The sequence below is a fragment of the Tachypleus tridentatus genome, chromosome 1 (assembly GCF_004210375.1).
Source record: "Tachypleus tridentatus isolate NWPU-2018 chromosome 1, ASM421037v1, whole genome shotgun sequence".
Classification (NCBI taxonomy): domain Eukaryota; kingdom Metazoa; phylum Arthropoda; class Merostomata; order Xiphosura; family Limulidae; genus Tachypleus; species Tachypleus tridentatus.
In genome coordinates, this window is record NC_134825.1 from 81,002,551 (window position 1) to 81,025,664 (window position 23,114).

General features: G+C 30.4%; 1 protein-coding gene across 4 annotated transcripts; it reads right to left on the reverse strand.

Moving 5' to 3' along the window:
• Nucleotides 1-22,878, reverse strand: Scgalpha (sarcoglycan alpha). Of its 4 annotated transcripts, XM_076507107.1 has the most exons (13): nucleotides 22,588-22,877; nucleotides 21,530-21,736; nucleotides 20,676-20,731; nucleotides 20,182-20,283; nucleotides 19,575-19,711; nucleotides 19,062-19,134; nucleotides 13,232-13,430; nucleotides 11,796-11,970; nucleotides 8,770-8,984; nucleotides 7,778-7,804; nucleotides 5,373-5,540; nucleotides 4,783-4,845; nucleotides 1-3,870 (listed from the first exon to the last, which is right to left on the reverse strand). In XM_076507107.1, the coding sequence occupies exons 4-13, from the start codon at nucleotides 20,222-20,224 to the stop codon at nucleotides 3,828-3,830; spliced, it is 1,143 nt and encodes a 380-aa protein (XP_076363222.1). In that variant the 5' UTR covers nucleotides 20,225-20,283; nucleotides 20,676-20,731; nucleotides 21,530-21,736; nucleotides 22,588-22,877; the 3' UTR covers nucleotides 1-3,827. The 4 variants fall into 4 exon arrangements, with proteins under 4 accessions (XP_076363222.1, XP_076363193.1, XP_076363203.1 ...); XM_076507078.1 differs by lacking the exon at nucleotides 20,676-20,731 and having other exon boundaries at nucleotides 22,588-22,878; XM_076507088.1 differs by lacking the exon at nucleotides 20,676-20,731 and having other exon boundaries at nucleotides 22,566-22,878.
• Between the last annotated feature and the right edge of the window lie 236 nt (nucleotides 22,879-23,114).

Genomic DNA, 23,114 nt, shown 5'->3' on the forward strand with positions numbered 1-23,114 from the left:
TTTCTTGTGTGAACTTTACTTAGAGGTAAGTAATTAATACAGACAATGTTTTAGATAATTTATTTTGGCCTTCTTCAAGGTAAATAACAGTCACCAAAACATTAACATCAATAATGAAACCCATGAAAGATAGAGCCAAGAAGAAACTATTAAAAAGATGCTTAATGTGCCATCAAGGCAACTTAAAAAGTTATGTAAACTATAACACTTAAGAAACAGGAACTTACAAATCGTTCACTCAAACATGATTTGGAAACATCCTTAACTGTGCTAGGTTACATTTCAGAAAAGTACTAATGTCAATTACATACAGACAATACTGTGAATAACAGTAACTTAAACTAATTTCATCATCACAATTTAAATATGATAACAATGAAACTCAGTTTAAAGTCAGTGAGAGAGAGAGTTCAGAGTATTTTTTGTTCAGATCTGTTTAGTTTTCATGTTTAAAGAGAGCCTCCTTGATAACTAAATTACATTCATCTTAGGCTCTATCTAGCTACTGTACTGAAATAACTTGGATCACACTGCTATAAGGCATGTTACAGAATAATTAAATTTCAGTAGCTATTCTTAACATAATAATTTCATGTACTACTTATAAATATTAATCCCATCCATGTTAAACTTTTTTGAAAATAAGCTAAACAAAAGGCAGGTTACAGGTTTTTTTCTTAATTTCACTTTTATGATAGCCTATACTTATGTATACTTGATTAAACAAAAGTTTAATCAAGATTTTATGATATGTTATTATATTTTTGAACAGCACAGCAGTTTGTTAATATTAATACATCATTAAAAATACTGAAAAACTTCAAAAAGTCATCATTAGAGTCAATATTGATATTTAATAAAGAAGTATCATGAGATTAAAAGCTAGATAGAAAAGGGGGAAGTTGCTTGGTAGTGTTCACTTCATATCATATTCAGGATTATAAGAAGACAGAATCATCACTGTCACCAATTAAACTATTGTGTTTGAAGATGATAGTTTCACTTCCACAAAAGCTGTTTCAATTTCATGCCAATCAATGTCACTTTTAACACCCATTTCAGCAACTGAAAATGAAATACCTGATTTACAGATTGGAAACAAAAAACGTGACTCTCCTATCAGAAAAGAACGTTTTCTTCTGACTAGAGTAATGGATACATAATTCAGAATAGAACTGACAAAGATCAGCAAAAGCAGCATTTCTAATTTTAATTTGTGAGCACCGATTGTTACACTTTATATCATAAATTTGGGCAAATAATTAAGAAACACAGTCGGTGCCAATTATCTTCAGCAAATCATGGAAGGGGTTAAGTTCACTTAATGCAATGATAACTACATACCGTACGAGACATCTTTCGTACAAAAATACAAGTTTTCACTTTAAAAAGGTTTTCAAAACAGAAATGAAATTTAAGAACAATTTTTAGCTGCTTTTGTGGACTGCTAATTTTTAACACTTATTTTTTCATCCAGTTATACACAGTTGTTCAGGATATGAAAGAATGGATATAAGTAATTTGTCTATAATTTATAATATTAACTAAAAGGAATTCATTTAGTTATAATACAGATATGTAACAGCACTGATGAGCTCATGTGAACATATATGATCAACAGCAGTACTTAAATGATGCAATTAAGCTCCTTATGAAAATTTCCATGTGTCTCTTGAAGCTTACACATACAGAAACTGTATAAAATATTTCTTACATTTAAGTTGTACAAGACAGGAATACTGACAAATAGAAGAAAGATTCATTTGTAAGAGTAATATTGTTGACTCTATCAATTTAGTATAACAAATACAGCTCAAAGACAATGAATAATATGTATTAGGAAAACTCTCTTCTTGCATTTGAACTGAATAAATTTGAACAGTCTAAATAAATAAACTTAGAAATCGATCATTTCATTAGTGATTTAAAAAACAATAAATGAATAAGTTAACAATAACTTTTGTCCAACTACTGATGCAGCACAATGTTTTCCCTCATCACTCTAAATGTTTAATTTATATTTACATTAATTACTAATTTAAATCTCTTAGTCAAAAGTTTGTATAAATAAATCCACATTTTTAGGTGAAACATACAACAGACATTAAAGTATATTCAGCAAAAACATATACAGTAAATGGTGCACTGTACTTTTTAGCAAGATATTTATTACAAAAGTACAACTAACTTTAACTGATAAATTAAGTTGTTTATTCATATGTTTATCTTGCATATTTAAAAGTTATTTTGTAGAACAAAAAGTCCTCAACCTTAACATTAAAGAAGAGGAACAGCATTTTTATTTATAGACCTTATATACTGGCTTTAACTTATAGTAGCTTCATGTTCTCATATGGTTGTGAATCAGGATCTTGTGCTTTGTCTTTAATATCAGTACCGACATAACAACATTCACCTAGCCATTATTATTATTTTTCTAAATTATTCATCTACAAACTGAATAATTCTATCCAATTAAACAGAAAGATCCTGTATATGGTATCTGGTGCAATTCAACACAAATTAACCTTTGAATTTATTTGTTTTAGAATTAAGCAGAAAGCTACACAATGAGCTGTCTGCACTATGGCCAGCAGGGGTATCAAGACCAGATGTTTAGGAGGGTTAACCCTTGGATATAGTGAGAATTTTAACTAACATCAGTGATAACTTATTTGCCAGGTCTATATAATGGAATACTTTAAATTATCCACATGTTAAAGAACAACAGATTTTTATACTGAAAAGAATATGAGTAAATAACTCTTTTAATTTAGTCACTATTCTTAAAAAAACATAAAACTCTTACAAGTATTTTCCTTCAAATATTTTAGGGCTTGTTTGGATGTCAAAAACTTGACAGTTTAAGGAAACTGGTTTAATAAATAAATTATAATTACATAAATAATAAGTATTCTATGTACAAAATACTGGCATAACAGTGATTTTTGACTTTAAACTTTGGATTATTTAAATAGCTACCTCATACAAGATACTCACACATCACTTTTAATATTCTAAGAACTTGCAAAAACAGAACAAAGACATAACATTAACCAACAAAAAAATAATACTCAATCATTTTTTAGTTCTGTTGTTTAAGATTTGTATTCCTTTCTTTTATCTCTCTCTCTCTCTGTTATTACTAATTTACTAAAATTAAGACAACTTTATTCCTCCAGAAGAACTAAGTATTTCCTACTAAGATCAAAAAACATCTAATACAACATAAAACTACTTGTAATAACACTTGACAGATACAAACTGGGTTAGTTATCAACAAACAACATATACAACAGCATCTGAGACATTTAAGGTTATCTAAGGATTCTCATAAGACAAGCTATTTGTTAACACTCCTACGAAAAGTGGGGCCTAATAGGCCCCAGAGCAACTTGAAAGGTTATTAATATTAGGCTAATAATTTTGTATTTAAATGAAATCGCCTATTAGGCCCCACTTTTTGTAGGAGTGTTAAAAGCAATTTCTAGCAAATTTTTGTTTTGGTTTTTAAATATTGTTATTCTATCATGATGTAATTCTCTTTATAATACTAGACCTAGCAAAATACAACTAGTTGATAACAGTAGTAAATCCAAGATAAACGACATCTAACATCTATTAATAAAAAAAACTCCTTGGTCATACTTCATTACCTGTTGTAGAGTATATCAGGAATTCTAACTTGAAAATGTTTACTACTTTCTTTGTTTAGCATTAAGCCTAGCAATTATGTTTCACAATATGGTGTGTTCAAATGCAAGATCAGTTTGGATTTCTTGACATTTATCTAAAATAAGTTTAAAATGTTCTCTGCCCAGTGTTCTTTATTCAGTGCCTTTAATCAGGGTGCTTCTTTTTGAATCTTCACTGAAACACAGAATCATAAAACAAACCAACAATCATTACTTTACTACATTTTAAACATTTATTTTGACACAAACTCAGTTGTTATTTTTTAATTTAAGATTTTAATTTCACACATAATTTTTTTAATTACTTAGTCAATGAAAAGAAAATGCTATTTAGTAGTTGTTTTTTGGCTATTATGTAACTTGAAAATCTCCACTAACTATAACAGCTCTTCAACATAAAATATAAATTATTTAGTTTCCTTTCTAAGCAACACCACTTTTGTGCAAGTTAACCACAAACGACATTCATTACTTTTACAATTTTCTATTCTTTGATGTCGCGTAAAACTATTATCACTACCTGCCTTGTAGTGTTATATAATCACCCTGGTTTTCATTCCATACATTATGTAATGTTCTGCACTATCACTAACAGTAATTTTGGTTTCTATCTCACCCATCCTGTCGTGTTGTACAGTAATATTAGTTAGATTGCCTTGTAATATGCAGTATGGTGCTTTCAACCTGAATGGTAACTTATACAACACAGACAGTCATGTCAGAAACTACACTGTTTTCTTTCATATCCACTCATCTACATCACAAAATACTGCTTTCTGCTTAACTGTTATTAGAACTGATATTGGTAACTTTCTCTACTTTCCTACCTATTCTTTGATGTATTTTTGTACCAGCACTCAGATTTTGAAACTGTTCTAAGTGCTTGATTAAAGATAGTACAGACAATAACTCTGATGACACCACTAAATTATTAAATCTTGGAAAGAAAGAAATATCAACTGCTTTTCCCTTACTTCATTCTCATAAAGATAATATGATATCAGAAAAAATGTTCTTAGAATCCTAATAATACTTAGATCACAGCTTAATTCAGTTTTGATATAAATAGAAAAAACAATCTTTCTACCTAGGGGGAGTATAAGGAGGTGGAGGTGGTGCACTTCTAAGGGTTCCAGTGCAACTTCCTGTCCTGAAAAACATGTTTGTTAGTAGCTTAAAATGTTCAATAAATAAATAAATAACATTTTGATTAAAATGACTTCAATTCCTTTGTTTAATAATTATGTTGAAATCCTAATGAGTATTTCGACTGCAAAGTACTAATAAAATATGAATTACTATAATGCTAAATACAATAAAATCTTATATCTTACTTCAATGCATAAAATTTAATTAATATCAATTTTTAAATATATAATTTTAAATCAACATATTTTTCATGTTCCTTAAAAATGAAGACTAACTAATTTGGATGATAATCTTTAGTAATGCACTTTATAATATCTGTAATGATACTCTTAGAAACTCCATCATACATACAAATGCAAACCAATCCTACAATAAATCTCTTTCATCAACAGTTAGTGGTTTTTAGTACTCTGTAGATTATGTCTTTATTTCAAATCAAAACAATACGATATATAAAAAGTTTAAGGTTTCAAAAGAACCAATGAGAATTTCAGAAGGATTTTGTTATTCTGATGAAATCTAACTAACCGTGGAGTGCTTGTCTTTGGGAGAGTTGATGAAGGACTTCCAGTATGAGATCTTTGTAAAGTTGATGCAGGGGTTGAACCTGTTCGTGAAAGACTTTCTCGTTTCATTGCCAGATTCCTCAACTGGCTGCTAGCTCGCTGAATAGAGTTGTACTGATTCATCTGCAAACTATTTTACACAGTAAAAATTACAATACTGCTTTAATTATTCCTTCTCAATAACTAAAAACTTTATGCTTTAGTATGTCAGAATTAACCATGTGTTTGAAATTGTATCAAATATTAAAGTATAAAACTATATGATAATATTCATTCCATTTGATTTTGCAATGAAAAATAACTTTGAGAAAACAAAGCACGAGATTTTGACTACTGCTATATCAAAACATATATAGTAAAAAAGTTTAATAATCAATTCCTATAGAAATGCATTAACAACTTCAAAGTTGATATTTTCAGTCAAACTACATGAAGACAGTAATTTCTGGGCAACAAACTGTCTCTTGATTAGCTAACACAATTTTCAAAATATATACATTGTATATTAAGTAAATAAAACATTTCACTCACCAGATAAACAACACAGCAACAACGGCTATAGTTACTGGCATCTAAGTCATGCTACAAAGAAATTTAGCAGCACAGAGACTGTGGAAAGCCAAATAACTGTTTGTATATGGGCTCAGGCAATTTGGCTGACCATCTAACCATGAACCTATACATATTTTTACTCTGAATGTAGGAAGTGTTGAATCTTATAAAATTTGGCAAGATGTTAGTACTCATTACACGCCTGTTGTAAAGAAAATGTTTTTTTTAATAAAATATTTTTACTGAAGCTATATTCATGAATTCATAATGCATATACTGAGTCAGTCAGAGTGAAAAGTGGTTTTCATGATAAGGATTTTATTTGTTTGTAGTTAGGCACAAAGCTGCACAATGAGGTATCTGTGCTGTGACTACCATAGGTATCAAAACCTGGTTTTTAGCATTATAAGCCTTCAGACTCACTACCTTTCCACTGGGGAACATTCATGCTAAGAACACAGACCTGCAAATTTTAACTTCAAAAAGATGTTTTTGGTTTTAATAATGGACATTCCATAATTCAGCTTTGCAGATATGAAAGAAAATATTCATTTTTTTTCCTGTCACTTGAAAATTTTTTTTCAAATTTAGGATGAAAAAAACTCTTATTTGTTTAGATCAAATTATTATTTTGTTTACCAAAAATACAAACACTCTGAAGAAAAAGGAAGAACACTGATGTCAAATGAATAAGCATCCTTATTTATCTCGATTTTTTTATGTGAAATCTATACCCTTTAGTTTCAAAACTACATGTTGTGGTCCTTCTTTCATGTATTGCATCTGGACCATCTAGTTTCAATGATCAGCAGCAATCAGCCATCATGCTGATGTTTCACCTTCTCTGATACCTCCTCTCCATTTTATGTCATGTCTTGATGAAACCTTTCCCTTTGTTCTTTGCTGACAGCTTCAAATTTCCAGGGAAATAGCCAATATGCAAGTGTAAGAAATTAACTTTCAAATTCATACTACAACCCAATTCTTTGAATTTATCAAGCATGTTATTGACAATACTTTCAAATTTTGGTACCTTTTTGTTTCCTAAAAATTTTTCAATAATATATTTAAAGGAAATCTGCATTGTTTTGTTTTTTTTCAACTTTCCTCATTGTCCTTTCAAACTGTTCATCCAAAGTCAATTTCATTACCTGAGACCCAACAAAAAAGTCCCTTCTTTAAGTTTTAGTTTTGGAAGAACTGGTAACTGGTCACACAACTATTTAAAACAGTCACCATATTTGTTTGACCTTCACAAACTGCTTCATAAAGCCAGTTTTATGTGAAGTGGATGTAACAGAACTTTCTTTGTCACAACCAAATTTTCACATTCAATGTTTTTTCCATCTTTGTATCAGGCTGACTGTATGTGGCCATTGCTTCATTATCTAATGCTGATTTCATGCTGTGCTGCTCCATTCACACAAAAAGCATGGAATCTGGTGTAACTGGATTGATAACCAAACAACATACAAAGGAATTTTAAGTCTCCACACAGTAGTCATCCATGTTCTTTGTATTTGATCTTATTAAAGCAGTATCCTTCTCCTGAAAACCTTAATATCATTAGCAAATTTAAGCCACACTTACTGATATTCATTTATAAAATAGTAGTTCATTAAAATATTGAATGTAAGTCTACAAACATGATGACATGGCCTTTGACCTGTGACCACAGGAAAACTCAGAATCATCTCAGTAGGGTTAAGCAACATTCAGATTACATATTACTATTAAGAAAGAAAGTGAGTGATATAACTTTTCTTTTAACAAGATTTTGTAGTTACTATATGTACGAAAATTATGCTAGTTTACCTTGAAGTATCCAAGTTGCTTCTTTCCCTAAGAAATGGAAAATAGAAGTAATTAATACTTGAAAAGTTAGTGCAGGGTGGGTTATGAATAATTTGTAAACTAAACAAAATAATGAAAATCTACAACCAATGATCTAAGATTACATAATAAAATAGTTTAAACATATATGGTATGATTGACAGAATCCACTAATCATAGTTCATGTTATAAAATGTGGTACAATAAAAGTGACATTATAAAGTAAGAATGAAAAAACTAGTCTTAAAATATAATGGCAAAATATTACTTCAGACTGATATATATTAAAACTTTTTTTTTATTAGCTCCTATTTATATCAGACAATCAGAACAGCTGATCATAAACTCATGACCTCAAAAGTTGTATAATGTTGTCATGTAGTTTATTAATAACAATGTACTACTCAGTAGCTTTTTTTTGCAGTTCAAGCAAGATAAAAATGAACTGGAAGTATGGGGGGAAAGGGCAAAAACATGTATATGGTAGATCAGCTTTTACAGTGTTAGTAAACATAAAAGGATATGTGTTATATCTGCTTCAACACAAACATAAATTTACAGTCTTAATAAAAATTACCAAGACTATTGAGATGAACTACAGTGTTAATTTTAGATCATACTACACTCAATTTTTTGTGAAACACAGAGGAACAAATTCCCCCTCTTTCCCCTTCCTGCAGTGACACTTTAATAGTTTGTCATTCTCCCATAACATTGTATGGTAAACTCATCACTAGATCAAACTTTGAAACAATGTGATACAAGAAACATTGTTACAATAAAAAATGATAAATTATGTTAATGTTTTGACTTATGTTTCTACACCCAATCTATATTTAACAGACATATTTAGGTCTGTGAAATTTTTCAGTGTTCTAAGAAAGAAAGATAAAAAATGTTTATCTTACAAAATACACAGAAAGAGGACCTTGCAAAAGCTGAGCAACACAAAAAGATTATGAATCAAATCTTACAAGCTGTCACGATGACAACACATGATACTACTCAAGACAACTGTAAGAATGATGACCACAACCACAGGAACAACAATTGTTATTAAGAAGTCCATCAAAAAGTCCCGACGAGGATAGTTAGGGTAATGAGGGATGAAGTCATCACTTGATAACAGGATTGGAGAGAAAGATGGACTAGGCTTTTTATCCTCAGTCACAGCATCATCATCTGGAATCTAATCATGAGCAAATTTATAGCCATTATATTTAAATCATACATCTACATATTAGACTTTTTTTATTACTTGAATAATACATCAATAAGATTAATCCAATATTTAAATTGTGAATATTGCTGTTCTTTCAGTACTCTTTCAATAAAATCAGATGGAATCACAACCTTAAACTCAAAATTAGAAACTAAATCAAATTACAACGTATTTAAATAAACAAATTTATTTTTCACCTGTAATAGTAAATATTTTCCTTCATGAAGAAACTAATTATTCATCACAATGGATATTGCACAAATGATGTATAAAAGTTTTCTTTACAGTAAATCATTATTAAATGGTATTGTTAACACTTTTTCCATGCATTCAGAAATGCATGTCATTATTAAATGGTAAAATCCTGACAGAAATGCATGTTTTCCTGAAGTTGTGTTCAAAGACTTAACCATTGTTCCTTTATACAAAATGATATTGCACAAATGATGTATAAAAGTTTTCTTTACAGTAAACCATTATTAAATGGTATTGTTAACACTTTTTCCATGCATTCAGAAATGCATGTGTTAAAAATCCTGACTTTTGGAAGTTGTGTTCAAAGACTTAACTATTGTTTCTTTATACAAAATGAATGGAACATTGTCACATTGCTAAGGTAAACATTTTTTCATCATTTCAATGTGACTATTTGTAACTCCATGACCTTATGGCTAGAATCTGACAACTATCAAAATAAGGTCACCCCTACACTATATATTGGTCAAACATTATGCTTTGTCACAGGCTTTACAATAAATTACACCAATTATACATTTATTTCCAAGCATTTAGGCAATAAGAAGTTGATCTACACAGGTGTGAGTTTTGCTAGTATCATAGCAATGTGACTCAAAATTTACCAAATATCTTTTTAATTGATTTTAAGAAATTCAGATCTCATGTATGCATGTATGACACACCTGAACAACAATCATGACTACAAGTAGGTATAAATAAAGCATGAATCTTGTTCAAAGCCAAAAGTAAGTAGTTCACCAAGACAAAAATGCATATATGGAACTTGGTTTGTAACTTTTAAAACCGGTGTCTTCATAAAAATTATATTTTAATGGCTTCTTCCCCAGTTTTGAAAATTACTACTTTAGTTAAGAACATAAAATAGAATTATACTAGGTTTAATTCCGTTAAGGTGTGAAAACCAGTTTTCATAAAAATAAACTTTAACTGCTTTGTAAACAGATTTATTTTTTAATTTGAATTCTAATTTGTATGAAAAAACATGGATCACAAGGTTTGAACAGTATCAGTTGTAGAACTTATTTCTGCAAACAATCTAAGCCAAATCATTTGACCTAAATTACAAAATAAGTGACAGTGTTGTAAGTCATACTTATTCAAAATTTAGGTGAAAAATAAATGAATAAATAGCAAAAGTTAAACAGTTTATCTTTAGTACTTCTAAGAACTTAAAAGTTAAAGTAAAAGAAAATTTATAACAATATCTCAACCAGACTATATCTGTCATATCTAAGGCTAATGAAGCTTTGAAAATATGCAAAGATTAAAGAGGCTAGATGAGATATGCCAGAAACATTAGTGGTTCAAAACTTATTTATATGACCATGAACAACTGTTATAATGCAAATTAAATTGGGTAAGTGAAGTAGTCATTTACAAATCATAATTATAAGGACTGATAAAACAATATTAATTATTTCCTTTACTTCAAGCTGCTTATTTAATCCTTTTGTGTTGTGCTCATGTAATTTGTGAAAAATGTCATAAATTTCAGTTGTACAACATATATATATATATATACGGTAACTCTGAGAGTTCTTAATGTATGAACTGCTAAAATTTTGTTAAATATCACAAGTATATTGTACACAAAGAATGACATCATGTTTTTACTAAACATGTGTTATTTTTCTACAATAGTTACTTACACTCAAACCTGTAATAAATTAAGAGCAAGGTGATTTTTCATTTTAAGTATCAAAAGTTTTTAAAAGGTAAAATGTTATATTTTATTATTAACCTTTCAATAATGCATTTTAAAACATAACTAATACATGAACAACTAAAATATAAAAGCAAGACCTAAATACAATTTAAGCTGTATCTCTAACTATAATATATTTAGATAAGTGCTACAGTTGATTAAGCAGCCAACAATACTACAGTCAGTTACCTGTACTCTGTGATAACTGTGTACTAGTTTAAAAATAACCATTGTTCGATTATAATGTAAAATTATCTCTTTTTAATGACTATACATATGTATGTAACATTTACATACAGGATATAAAGCTCAAACAAATCTGTTAAAAGTGGTATCTACCAAGAGTTGAAAAAATTATTACTTGTTTCAACTGCATTCATTCAGAGAACTTTGAAATATACAAGCCAAAAGGTTATGTAAACATCTCATTGTCTATACATACATCTTCACAACTGCTCTTGTATTGTTGAAGAAAAAGAGTGCCAAAGCAGAGAATTTTGATAGTTGGTTGGTCGCTTGACAATAAATCTGAAGTTTTATGTAATTCTTTAAAGGTTGCTTTTAAAATGAAGGATTTAAGACTTAGATAACATAAAACTTCCAATCACAACATACATTATGATGTTAATTTCATTCACATTTATTTATAAGAAACGTGTTTAATTACATTTTGAATGTAACGTAGTGACTTGTAAAGAAGTGTTTGAAGGAGTACCATTGTCCAAGGGTTAAATGAAAAAGCAAATAGGAAAATGAAGATATATAATGAACTTGAGAAGTACTAAAGGTTCAATCTACACTGGTAGTTTACGTACCAACCGGAAACCACACCAATCAGAAATAAGGTTTCTGGCACGAAAGAAATGCTCAGCTGATGTTCGTTTGTAATCCCTTGGGCATGGATATCTATTTCTGATGGGCTGTACTTCTCTTTCTAGATCTAGTATATCCTGTGAGTATTTAGTTGTCCCTCCAATCCGTACAACAACCCTTAATAAATGATAAAAGATAAACACATCAGTTTATGCTGTATTCACAAGTGTTACAGGTTTTTAAAATTCAGCATCGTAATATACCTAAAAACCTTCCTGGGCTGAAGAGATGCTACTGATATTCCAATCTCACAGTGAAAATACAAACTAACTACATAGTAATTAGGTACAATGTAAAATGATTAATTTAATTTGATTTAGTATTTCAATAATTTTTAAGCTGTAAAATTTCAAATATTTGAAAAACAATAATTAAAAAACTTCTTTTTGCTTAGAAATTGAACTTATTGCTGATCAGAAAGTTCAAATCCATATGTTCAGTGAGATTCAAATTTCTATTTGTTAACATTTCTTTTGATACATTATACTTACAATTGTTGCAGATATCACTTTGGTTAAAAGTAATTAAAAACTCAGCATGTTGTTTTTTTGTACTAATAAGTTATTTTATTTGTGTACTCTGCTTATAAAAGTTTAACTTAACAATAATCAATAAATAAGGATCTAAATCATTCAAACATTTTGCCACTGCCTACTGTACTAAGTCTAAATAAGCTTATTTGAAGTCTTGTTATAGCACTTTTACAGATAAAGTTTAACACAAAAATATTTTCAGAAATGAAAAGAGCCTCTAAAGAAAGGTTTCTTTGTTCACTATTACAGGAACCCAAGACAGTTAATATCTCCAAATTACTACTGCAAACAAAATGTTTACTCTGTGTTGACATAGATATTTATAGTTTGTTCTATTAAGTCACAGATGAATGTTAATGATAAATATTTTCAAAGATAGCTTCAGTAGTAAAACTACAGACAACTTGTTGTGACATTATAAAAGTGGCAACAAAGGGATGTAGGAACAAAACTACAAATGAATAATAAAAAATCATGTGACAAATGAAATATAAATTATTATATTCTCAAGGGATAATTTCTTAGCAATTATAAATACAGAGTTTGGGATGGGCAAAAAAATGGTGAAAGAAATATTTATAAATGTGTTGTTTATAAGCAATATTCCTTGAAGCTGCACAGAAATAAACGTTGGAAACTTTTCAATTTTCTTCATGAGTTATACTGAATAAATGTTACAGAATACAGATTCTAAAATATTTTTAGTTAAAAAGTGTTAATATGAAGCAAGATTTTTAACTTTAAAATGTGATAACAGGTGTGCTGCAGACATAACTTTAGTAAGTGTAAAATCTGATAAAGGGTTTCATTCTTTAGACACAAGATATTACCAAGATAACACTAACCCTTCTTTCTCTGTGGGGTCCAAAGGTAATCTTCCTCCAACATCAACAGCTGAAGCTACCATGGTAATATAGATGGTCTCACTCTCTGGCCACAGGTAATCATGAAATATTTCTTCTATCTGCCTCAACCGATCATTCTCAAACAAATCTTCAACATTCATGTTGGAAAACTTCATTTCTACTTCATAGCCTGCCTCTTCTGTGAAAGGATTTAGTATATTCCAAATAAACTTTAATCATTGATAATTTTGACATTTGTAAAGAATATGATCTAAAATGTAACTGTGCTTTGACATGAATTCCAGAAAGGAAAAACAAAATGCTTACACAACCAGTAGTGGTGAAATTGTATGTGTACTGATTATAACAAGTGTTACAATCATGATGCACAACAGAGAAAATCATTATTCCTGTTCATTCTATTATAAATATAGTGAGTGGCAACTACTTTTACCAAGTAAGTTTAAGTATATTTTTGTATTATTTAATTATTTTCTAAATGATGATGGTTACAAGAATGATCAAAATGTTTTAATGTAGTTAAACAAAAAATAATCCCTTTAAGAGCTGTATCTCTGGACTTTTACATTCTACATTAAGTTCCTCTTTTTATAATTTATACAAACTGCATTGAAGATCAAATTCTCAGTGAGTATATTTAATTGAATATTACATTGTGAAATGAGGCCAGAAAAGTGTGAAGTTACATTTTTTATGAGAAAACAAAGTAAGCTAATTATATAGATCACAGCTAAAGTAATACTTTAAATGTCTTAAAAATGAATGACAACAATATTTACTGTCAATACCAAAGAATTAAAAAAAAGAAATCTATAATTTTTGTAATATTCACAGTTCATTTTTTTATAGAATGGATCATTTATACTCAAAAAAAAAATCAATCTCATTGATACCAACAACAATATAAGCATGCAACCTTAAACAACCATCAGTAACTGAAAATACTTACTGATAGTTGAGCACTGTTTATCTAACAACTTTTTTATTTTTCCAACAGGTAATTTGTATAATTAAGTTTTATTACTTTGTAAGAAATCTTTATCCCTTCATATCACGAAAACAGAAAACATTTTCTGAAAATATTGATCTTTGTGTAAATCCTTTGTTGTAGCAGCTCATTCTCAACATTCATAAGATAACAGTGAATTTAACTAAGACACAAAACAATTCATTAAGTTCTCTTATTTATTATTATTACTAATGCTTATGTTGATGAGAAGTTTTTCCCCTTGTGAAAGATAATGACATGGTCATTAACTAAAGGTCCTTGCATGACATAAACAGTCAACACTATATTAAAAGTACATATTTTAATTATGCTAAATTATCCCTCACTGATTAACAATCTAGATTGCACTTACCAATAACACACTCAATTAAAACTTAATATGAATGGTTCATGTAAAAAAATGTTAAAATATATCAAAGTAATGTGAATACATTAGAAATGGAAATTCAACTGGTATACTTAAATACATTAGCCTCTGATAATTTCAGCTAAACAAATTTTACAATCATCTTGATGTGTATGTAATGTAAACTGTTAGATTACCATAGGGAATACTCATTTTTTTCAATTGATTTTCATGTCATTTGTTATATAATATTGTCACACACTTACAGCAAGAACACTGTTACTTGAAAATTGATGTCACAATCATATACATGGTAATCAGAATGTATTCAAGTGTAGTAACATTTAAATAAAAACATATACTATGATTTCATTCATTATAAATATGTAATTTTTAGTTTGTTCTTAACAACTGAAAGCTTAATTTGTGACAATATTTTTCATTTTCTTATAAAAACTAGTTGCACTAGTCTGTCCCATATAAACACCAGAAATAATAACTTTATAGTGACACAGATGGCCCAGAAACAATGCAAAAATACTGGCCAACAAGTTATTTATACATACACAGTAACAGAAAAATATTTTTGTAAATAAATTACAATCACACATGACATACAAATTTATGAAATATTTAGAGATAGTCTTAATTTTTATCTTTTTTTTTTTTCAAATTCTATCTCATAACAATTACAAGACTAGTTCTGGAACTTTTCTATGTGGGGTTTAGAGGAATATAACATCCTTCACCTTTGTGGAAATGTTACAATTTTCTTAAATGAAAATGTATTTTCAACAGGTATTTCTCTCTTCTTACAAGATTCGTTTTTATCATCTTGTGCTGCCCTCTATTTGCAAACATTTTTGAATGCATACCACAAGCCTTCATCATCCCGATGTTTAAATCCAAAGTCTCAACACATTTCTCATGCAACTCATCAAACATCACCTCTTTATCAGTATGAGAGATCTCTATCATGTGGCACTACCAAACTATCACTTTGAAGCTTAACAATATGTGGGGAGGAAGGATGAAAAGTGTGAGGTGATGGATGTGCCTATTAGAAATACATTTTCATTTATGAAAAACAAAACTTCCAATAAGGTACTCTCTCCCTCTTCTCATGAGATTAGGTTCAACACTGAAATTGATTGGTGTGAAGAAAGTACAGGCTTATTCCTCAGTAGCATCCAAAGAACACCCCCTAAAAGAGAGAAACAGATCGCATAATCTGAGGAGAGTCACCACACCACCACATCTGAGTCAGATATTTCTTCATCATGAAAAGGAAAACGGTCAGGGAGACCAGACACGACAGAACATGTATGGAACACATCTGCATAGGAGAGAATGGTGCAAGAAAAAGACAGAAAAAATGAATCACTAAAATAAACAGAATCACTTAATTCCATGATGGAAAAAGGGTAACAGAATATGTGCTCTATGGTGTAGAGTGACTACGGTGTGATGAACCTTACTCAGCAAGTCAACTACATCCAAAACCTTACTTGCTAGGTACTGACATCCTCGAGAGGATAGGATGAGGATCATACAATCATCATCTCAAATCCCAGAATCCAACAGGAACCTATTTAATGACTCCAGGAAAGTATCTGCATTTGACCCCTGTGACTGTGAAACAAGCCAAAAATGACCCAAGTCACTAACAACCTTGTAACAATGAGGGAAAGCCCAGGACAGAAGTGGAAATATGCCATAAAGACTTTCTGCAACCAAAAACAGAGAAAATCCATCAAAAGGGGAAGACAGATAACCCAAACTCATGCCAGGGCTTATATGATTGCTTCACTTAATCTCCAAAACCTCACTCACTGGGTACCAACATCCATGTGAGGGTAGGAGGAGAGTACCCAATTGGAGGGGTGAACTGCATTTGGGGATCTCAACTCCTGGAAAACCACCCATCTGGAAGATCTTGTTAACTTCCTCTATACCAGCAGAACACCACTACCTTACTCTGAACTGAATAGTTATAGCCATCATGTTGAGCCCATCCAGCAGGTTGCCTCCTTGGTCAACTACCCCAGCAGCTTTTAAGTGGTAAGAGCACCCATATTCTACATGAAAGGGGTTAAAATATGCAATGGAGAGGAACAACAAAACAATAGGCTATCACAAAACTCTAGTTTTAAAAACAGACCACAACAATTTATTCAATCAAGGAATAGCACAGATAGGCAGAATATTATTCTGCTTCACTCATGCCATTCATAGGTGGTACAGTTGGGGACGAGCATATTATAGTGCAATTATTATAAGGAAATTGAGCCTTTGAAACACCTCAGTTCAAGGGTGAGCATACATAGCCATGGAAAATGTATAAGAATTAACATTCCAATACCTGGTCAGGCATCACTTGTTGCAAAGTGGGATCCAAAATGAAGATGAAGCAAGAGCCCCTGAAGTAAAAGAAAACATCAGTAAAGACTTACCTCAAGACACAGTTGTGCTGGAGTCTGTTTAATAGTCACATGCATTAGGTAATACTCTGAGGAACCAGAAACAGTGATGTGGTGGAGAAAGTGAAAGATGAAAGTGTGTGGAGTTATTCACGTGCATGGTCACAGAATCTCCTTCAATAGAGATGAAGATAAGTAAGATGACAAATTTGATGTGAGAAAACATGAAAGTGAATATGCTGGGAATAAGTCAAGGAGGAAGAAATCAATTGGATCAAATGTTAAACCCATTTGGTCAGGGTAACTGGAGAGAAATCATGAAAAGAGGAACATTGCTAAGATATAAAAAGGTGAAAACAAGGACCCCCAAAGGTAATTGTGCAAACAATATAATAATGATGAGCATGAATAGAACAGAGAAGCCTATCCAGATCAAAATGAGGGTACAGGTGGGAAATACAGGATAGGCAGATAGGGGTAAAAGAGGGCTGACCCTTTTGAGCCACAGAGGCCTTAGGAAGGGAACCCTGATCTGGATAAACAATAATGTATGAAAAGTGATACAAGGTCCTGGTAATATCAATGGCAAAAATATCTGACTTATGACACCTGCAGACCAGGAGGAAATATGCCTTAAAGAGAGACGTGGAACACAGAAAGCATAGACAGTGGTTTGAACAGAAGTGAGGGCATAAAAGACTATGTTAATGTTCCAGTCCACAAATAAGAGACCCCTCAGTGGCCATCAGAGTTGAAAGGAATGGATCAATATGTAAAGGACAGAAGAAGCAAAGACCCTGCAAAAAATGGGAAAAATGAAAGGTATGTGATAATGCTGCATGAAACCCTTTCAAAGAGCCATGTGAGAAAGTTGAAGATACAGGCTACTTTAGAGTGAGAAGCCCATAAAACCCAATCTAAAGTTCAGAAGCAAACAATATGCCACTTCTTCAAGTAAACAGCCAAAGAAGAAGGACATACGGAATGGGCTAATTGATTAGCTACTCTAGGAGAGAATTTGGAACTCCTTGCCAAGGCCTAGACATACTGCACGAAAAATGTATCGGAATGTTGGATTCCAACAGAGGGATGTTGAAGGCTTCTAGCATGCATTCAAAATGTTTGCAAATAGATGAGAAAAGCTAATCTTGTGAATGGAGTGACAGTACAGTATCAAAAGTAATAATTTCCATGAGGATATGAAGGTCAAATGCCTAAAAAATACACATTTGAGAGTTGAGCTTTACACCTTGGCATTATAAAATCTGTATTCAGTCCTACTAGTTACTGCAAAGTATCACAAACTGGCTATGACTACATGCACAATAAATATTCTCAGTTAATTTAATTTACAGAAACCATCAAAACAAAGCATTAGACAAAGATTATGCTATCTTATCAATTCCCTAAAGTATCATTTGATGATGTTGTAATGCTCTCCAATAATTTTATAAGCATGTTTATTTCCATTACGTGCACTGTAGGTGTATAATATCAAGTACATAATACACTATCAAAGTTATCTTTTCTCATTTTAAAAAGTTTTCTTACTATAAAGTACTTAGCTGTAAGGCAATAAAGTATTATTGCTCCAATTATATATGTTTCGTGGCTTATTTTAGTCTATTGTTTAGTAGTGGTAATTTATGGTACCCTGTTATTATTTTATGGTCACTGAGGTATTTTCTTAAAGAGGTTTGCTAGGCACTGGCACATAGGGCTCTGACTCTATTTGACAGTGTCCCATATCAGTAGTTGGTATCTTGAAAAATTAGAATATAAAACCATGATTGATATCATATCTAAAAGTTAAAAATACACACAACTATTGGTCCAAGCTCTGAAACTTTTTAGTACCTAGCAGCATCTCTGCTTTCTTGTAATTAATAGGATACTGTCTATTAGATTAAAAGAGTGAAAACTTGTAAATTCATACTGTTTTCTACAACATACAATTCTTGATGTCTTAAATTTATTCATTTTATATAACAAAATAATTTTTAAATGATTTGTTAAGGTGAATAAATTACTCACTGTTTCTTGGTTCCACATTTACTACCATCTCTGTTTGTCTTGTTTCATAGTTATCCTTATTTAATGCAATAATCTATACAATAAAATAACCACAGTTATTTTCATAAAAGAACAATATTTTTCTGATTGAATATACTTTTAGGAGACAAGTCTCTAGCTTGATTAAGTAACTTATACATATTTTGAATGACACTTAAAAGTAATAATATAAATAGGAAATACATATTTTTAACATGAAAAAGTATAAGTACTGAAAAATAACTTTCTAAAGTAATGTTTAATATAGAATAACTTCTTTGGAACATTTGGTACATATTATGGACATACATTTCCTGCATAATATTTTCATTCACACCTTTTCTTTCATATGTTAAAATTTAAAAATACATAAAGCCCAAAGAGAGGAAAGTGTTACTAGTAGATAAAATGACACATGCTAATAAATACTTATTTAAATCATGAGAAAATCCTATACACATACATGTTGGATGAATTTCTCAAATTTTCACATACTTCAATATGAACTTCTCCTGGTTCATCTGGAGCCCCATAGAGGTATGCTGTTTCTGTTGAATTTACATGTCTGTAATTCATCCAGTGAGGAAGGTCAGGCATGCCAAATAATGATGCTTGGTACACCAATGATTCAGCTAAGAAAAAACAACAAACAAATAAAAAAAAATTAAAACCACATTTAAGACAAAACAGATCAAAGTAAGCATTAAACAATAGTCCCACAGTTAAAATCAAAAGCTACCAGAAGCCATCCCAGCTCTAGAATGATTCCAATAAATATCTTCATATAATTACTGAATATATATAAATATATTTGTAAAAAATTAATTAGAAAAGGGATTGTCATGAAATCAGAAACAAAACTACACTGCAATGTAAAATTATTACAATGTTTAATAAAACTTCAGAAAAATTCACAAATATGTTTTGTGAGAAAAGTTCCTAGATTCTGTCTTCAACTGTTTAATTCATTGCTTTAAACATATTTCAGCAAAAATACTGAATGATTAATAAAGGTTTGGTAAATTACATTTTAGTCACAATGTAGCTTCATTTAACAATAATACATTATATTTCTAAAACTGTCTATACAAATAAATCTTACCTTCACCATAATGATATTCAAACATATTCTTTTTAACTGCCATGAAAAACACTTCTGTTGTATAAACAGTTCTGCATTCTCCATAATGGACTACTGAAAAACCTTGAAGAGACTGCATATGTCAACATAAAGGTTTCTAAAATACAATTACTTACAAATTAAAATTTGCATAAAGGTAATTCAATCTTCTTTTTTTTTCATTTAATATTTCAAAACAAAATAACAAATAAATTTCTCCCAAAATGTGTATATTTAATTATATTGTTATCTGGATATGTACAATTCTCATTCTGATTATCAAATATATATTAACAAATTTACTCTTAATGCTAAATAAATAAATCATAATACTTAAACATGTGAAGTTTGCAGAATACCAACTGCATCACTTAAAAAACAAAAACAGATTTAAATGTTGAGTATGTAACAATACTCATTTGGAAGCCTAACCACATCAATACAATTCAATTTAACCAGAGTTGTTCATGCTGTACCTGATGTGTATGCACTTTGCAGTAGCCCTGTAGCAAGCCTCCATCATAAAGCTGTCCTGTGAAAAATCACATCATCATTTCTTGCATGTTTCCATATTTCATCTAGTATATGTAAACAACAGTTACTCAGTGAAAATTCAAAGTCTAATAATAAAGAAGTCTACAGGCTTGACATTTAGTTATATGATTGGTATGCCTTCTTATGAAATGGCATAAATACCTGTTTAATTTCACAGCTGTTTGATTCATGCAACAACTTAATGGATATGTCATGGAAGCAACTTGTGTATAAATGATTTGCTTTTCCACACAGAGATACTTTTTGACTATGTTGTGCATTGTTGCCTGGGACATGTGAATGTAACCTAAAATGTGGAAAACAAAGAGCCATTTGGTCCTTCAAGGTTATCCTTGCAAAACTCCCCTTACATTTCCAAACTCCTATAAAGTGCTAGCCTACACCACTACCAACAGCAACTCTGGTCTTACATTAATTGCTCTGTTGGAAGAATAAGACTGTCTTTATTGGAGCCTTTCCTGTCTTTTCCAAATCTTACACTTGTGTCCTCTCATCAATCATTATGTATATGTTGTGTCTGAAAAGTATTTTGTTAGCATGTTACAAATTCACCCCACATACACATATCTATTTGTTTATCAAAACAATACAGTGATATGACTATGAAATGCACATTAAATAATCCTACCTGATAAGATTAGTATATACGAGAAAAAGAGAGAGAAGTAAAGATATCTTTATTTAAAGGATAGTCTCAAAATATTTTTTGCATCCATTCTGTAATTAGAACTGTATTATGTAAACATTTTTTTTCATAAAATAAAGCTATTCTTACCAATAATTCCTACCATCACAGCAAAAAGATGATTAATCTTCAACATGATGCCTACAGGATTTATAACACTGTCAAAATACACTTTAACACTCCTCAAAAATGCAGAAAATTGGTAAAGTTTATTTTCAAACACGTCTCACAACTGTTCAATTCATTTCTTTGGGTACTCAATAGAGGCAAGTGAAATTAAACTGATAATGTAGAGACCTAAAGGAAAAAAATCAAAATATAAGTTCCCAGTGAAACAGTAGTACATCTACGGATTTACTATGCTAAAACTAAGGATATGATTCACTTTGGTAGACTCAGCTGATAACTCAATAAGGAGCTGGTATACACAAATAAATATATATACATAAAAATATAATGCATTTTATGAGAAATAAGAAAAGGTCTGCTTTGAGGCAGGTTGGACAAAGAGCCATTGGCTTTATAAATGCACTCAAATCTAGTTAATTCATACATTTAAGTTATAAAAATGTAAAACACTTTGCTTATTCAGTGCCCTTATGAACTAACATAGATAAATCTCTTGATGTCCATTCTCTACAGATTGTTTGAACTTACTGTAAAATTATTTTTGATCATTAATTGACTAGTACAATCCCAAATCATGGGAACATGGGGATATGACTTATTAATGTTAATATAATTTATACACTCAATACAATGCTTTTACCAAGCTACTAATTTATAATTACTACAAATTACACCCATTCTTTACGAAATGTTTGAGCTTTTGATAAAATCACAAAAATAGATAGATTCATGAACGGAACCACAAGTTAGAGTTACATTATAGCTTATGTTTTTAAAATAAAATAAAAAAAGGATAAGGTACTATAAACTTAAAAATCATTCGGCCCGTCGAAGTCACAACTAGTCTCAAACTTACATTTAAAAATGTTTTCTATTACTTTATTTTCTGAAATAATTTTTGTTTCTTGTACAAATTTTACAACACTGATGCACGCAGATTTTACGAAACAATACAATATTCCCTCAAAAATCCTACGGTTTTAAAATGACGGCACACCTATAAGAAAGCCGACCCTTACATCAGTTTTCCTCTTACAGGCATCGTATAGTCTAACCCTTAACTCTCAGATTTCCGAGCGACAACAGTCTACTGTAATACAATCGATGAATTGTTAAATCTTATTCCTATTTCAACTTGACTTTGGCATCACAATGTGCCAAATTCAATTCTTCATTCTGTTTACCCCTTTTTCCTAATTTTGCATTAAAAACAAAAACACAACAAGGCAGGAATTAAATAATCTATCGAATTCACAAATCCATACAAAACAGTGAATACTATGAAGAGTAAGACGACACACTGCTTTAGGGACCGTCTTAACATTTTAAACCTTCCTCTAATCTACATACTTTCGTTGAGGGAAAGGTGATTTGAAACCACTTTAGTTTGGAAAGCATCATTAAAAGTGATGATTTGAAATAAATTCAATAAAACATATTTTCAAGTTCAACCTCATTTATGCTTAAATTACAAGACAAACAAATAAGCATTGTTGGAATGTTATTTGGCTGAATATTGTATGGTAGCTTGTTGTCCGTAGATTTT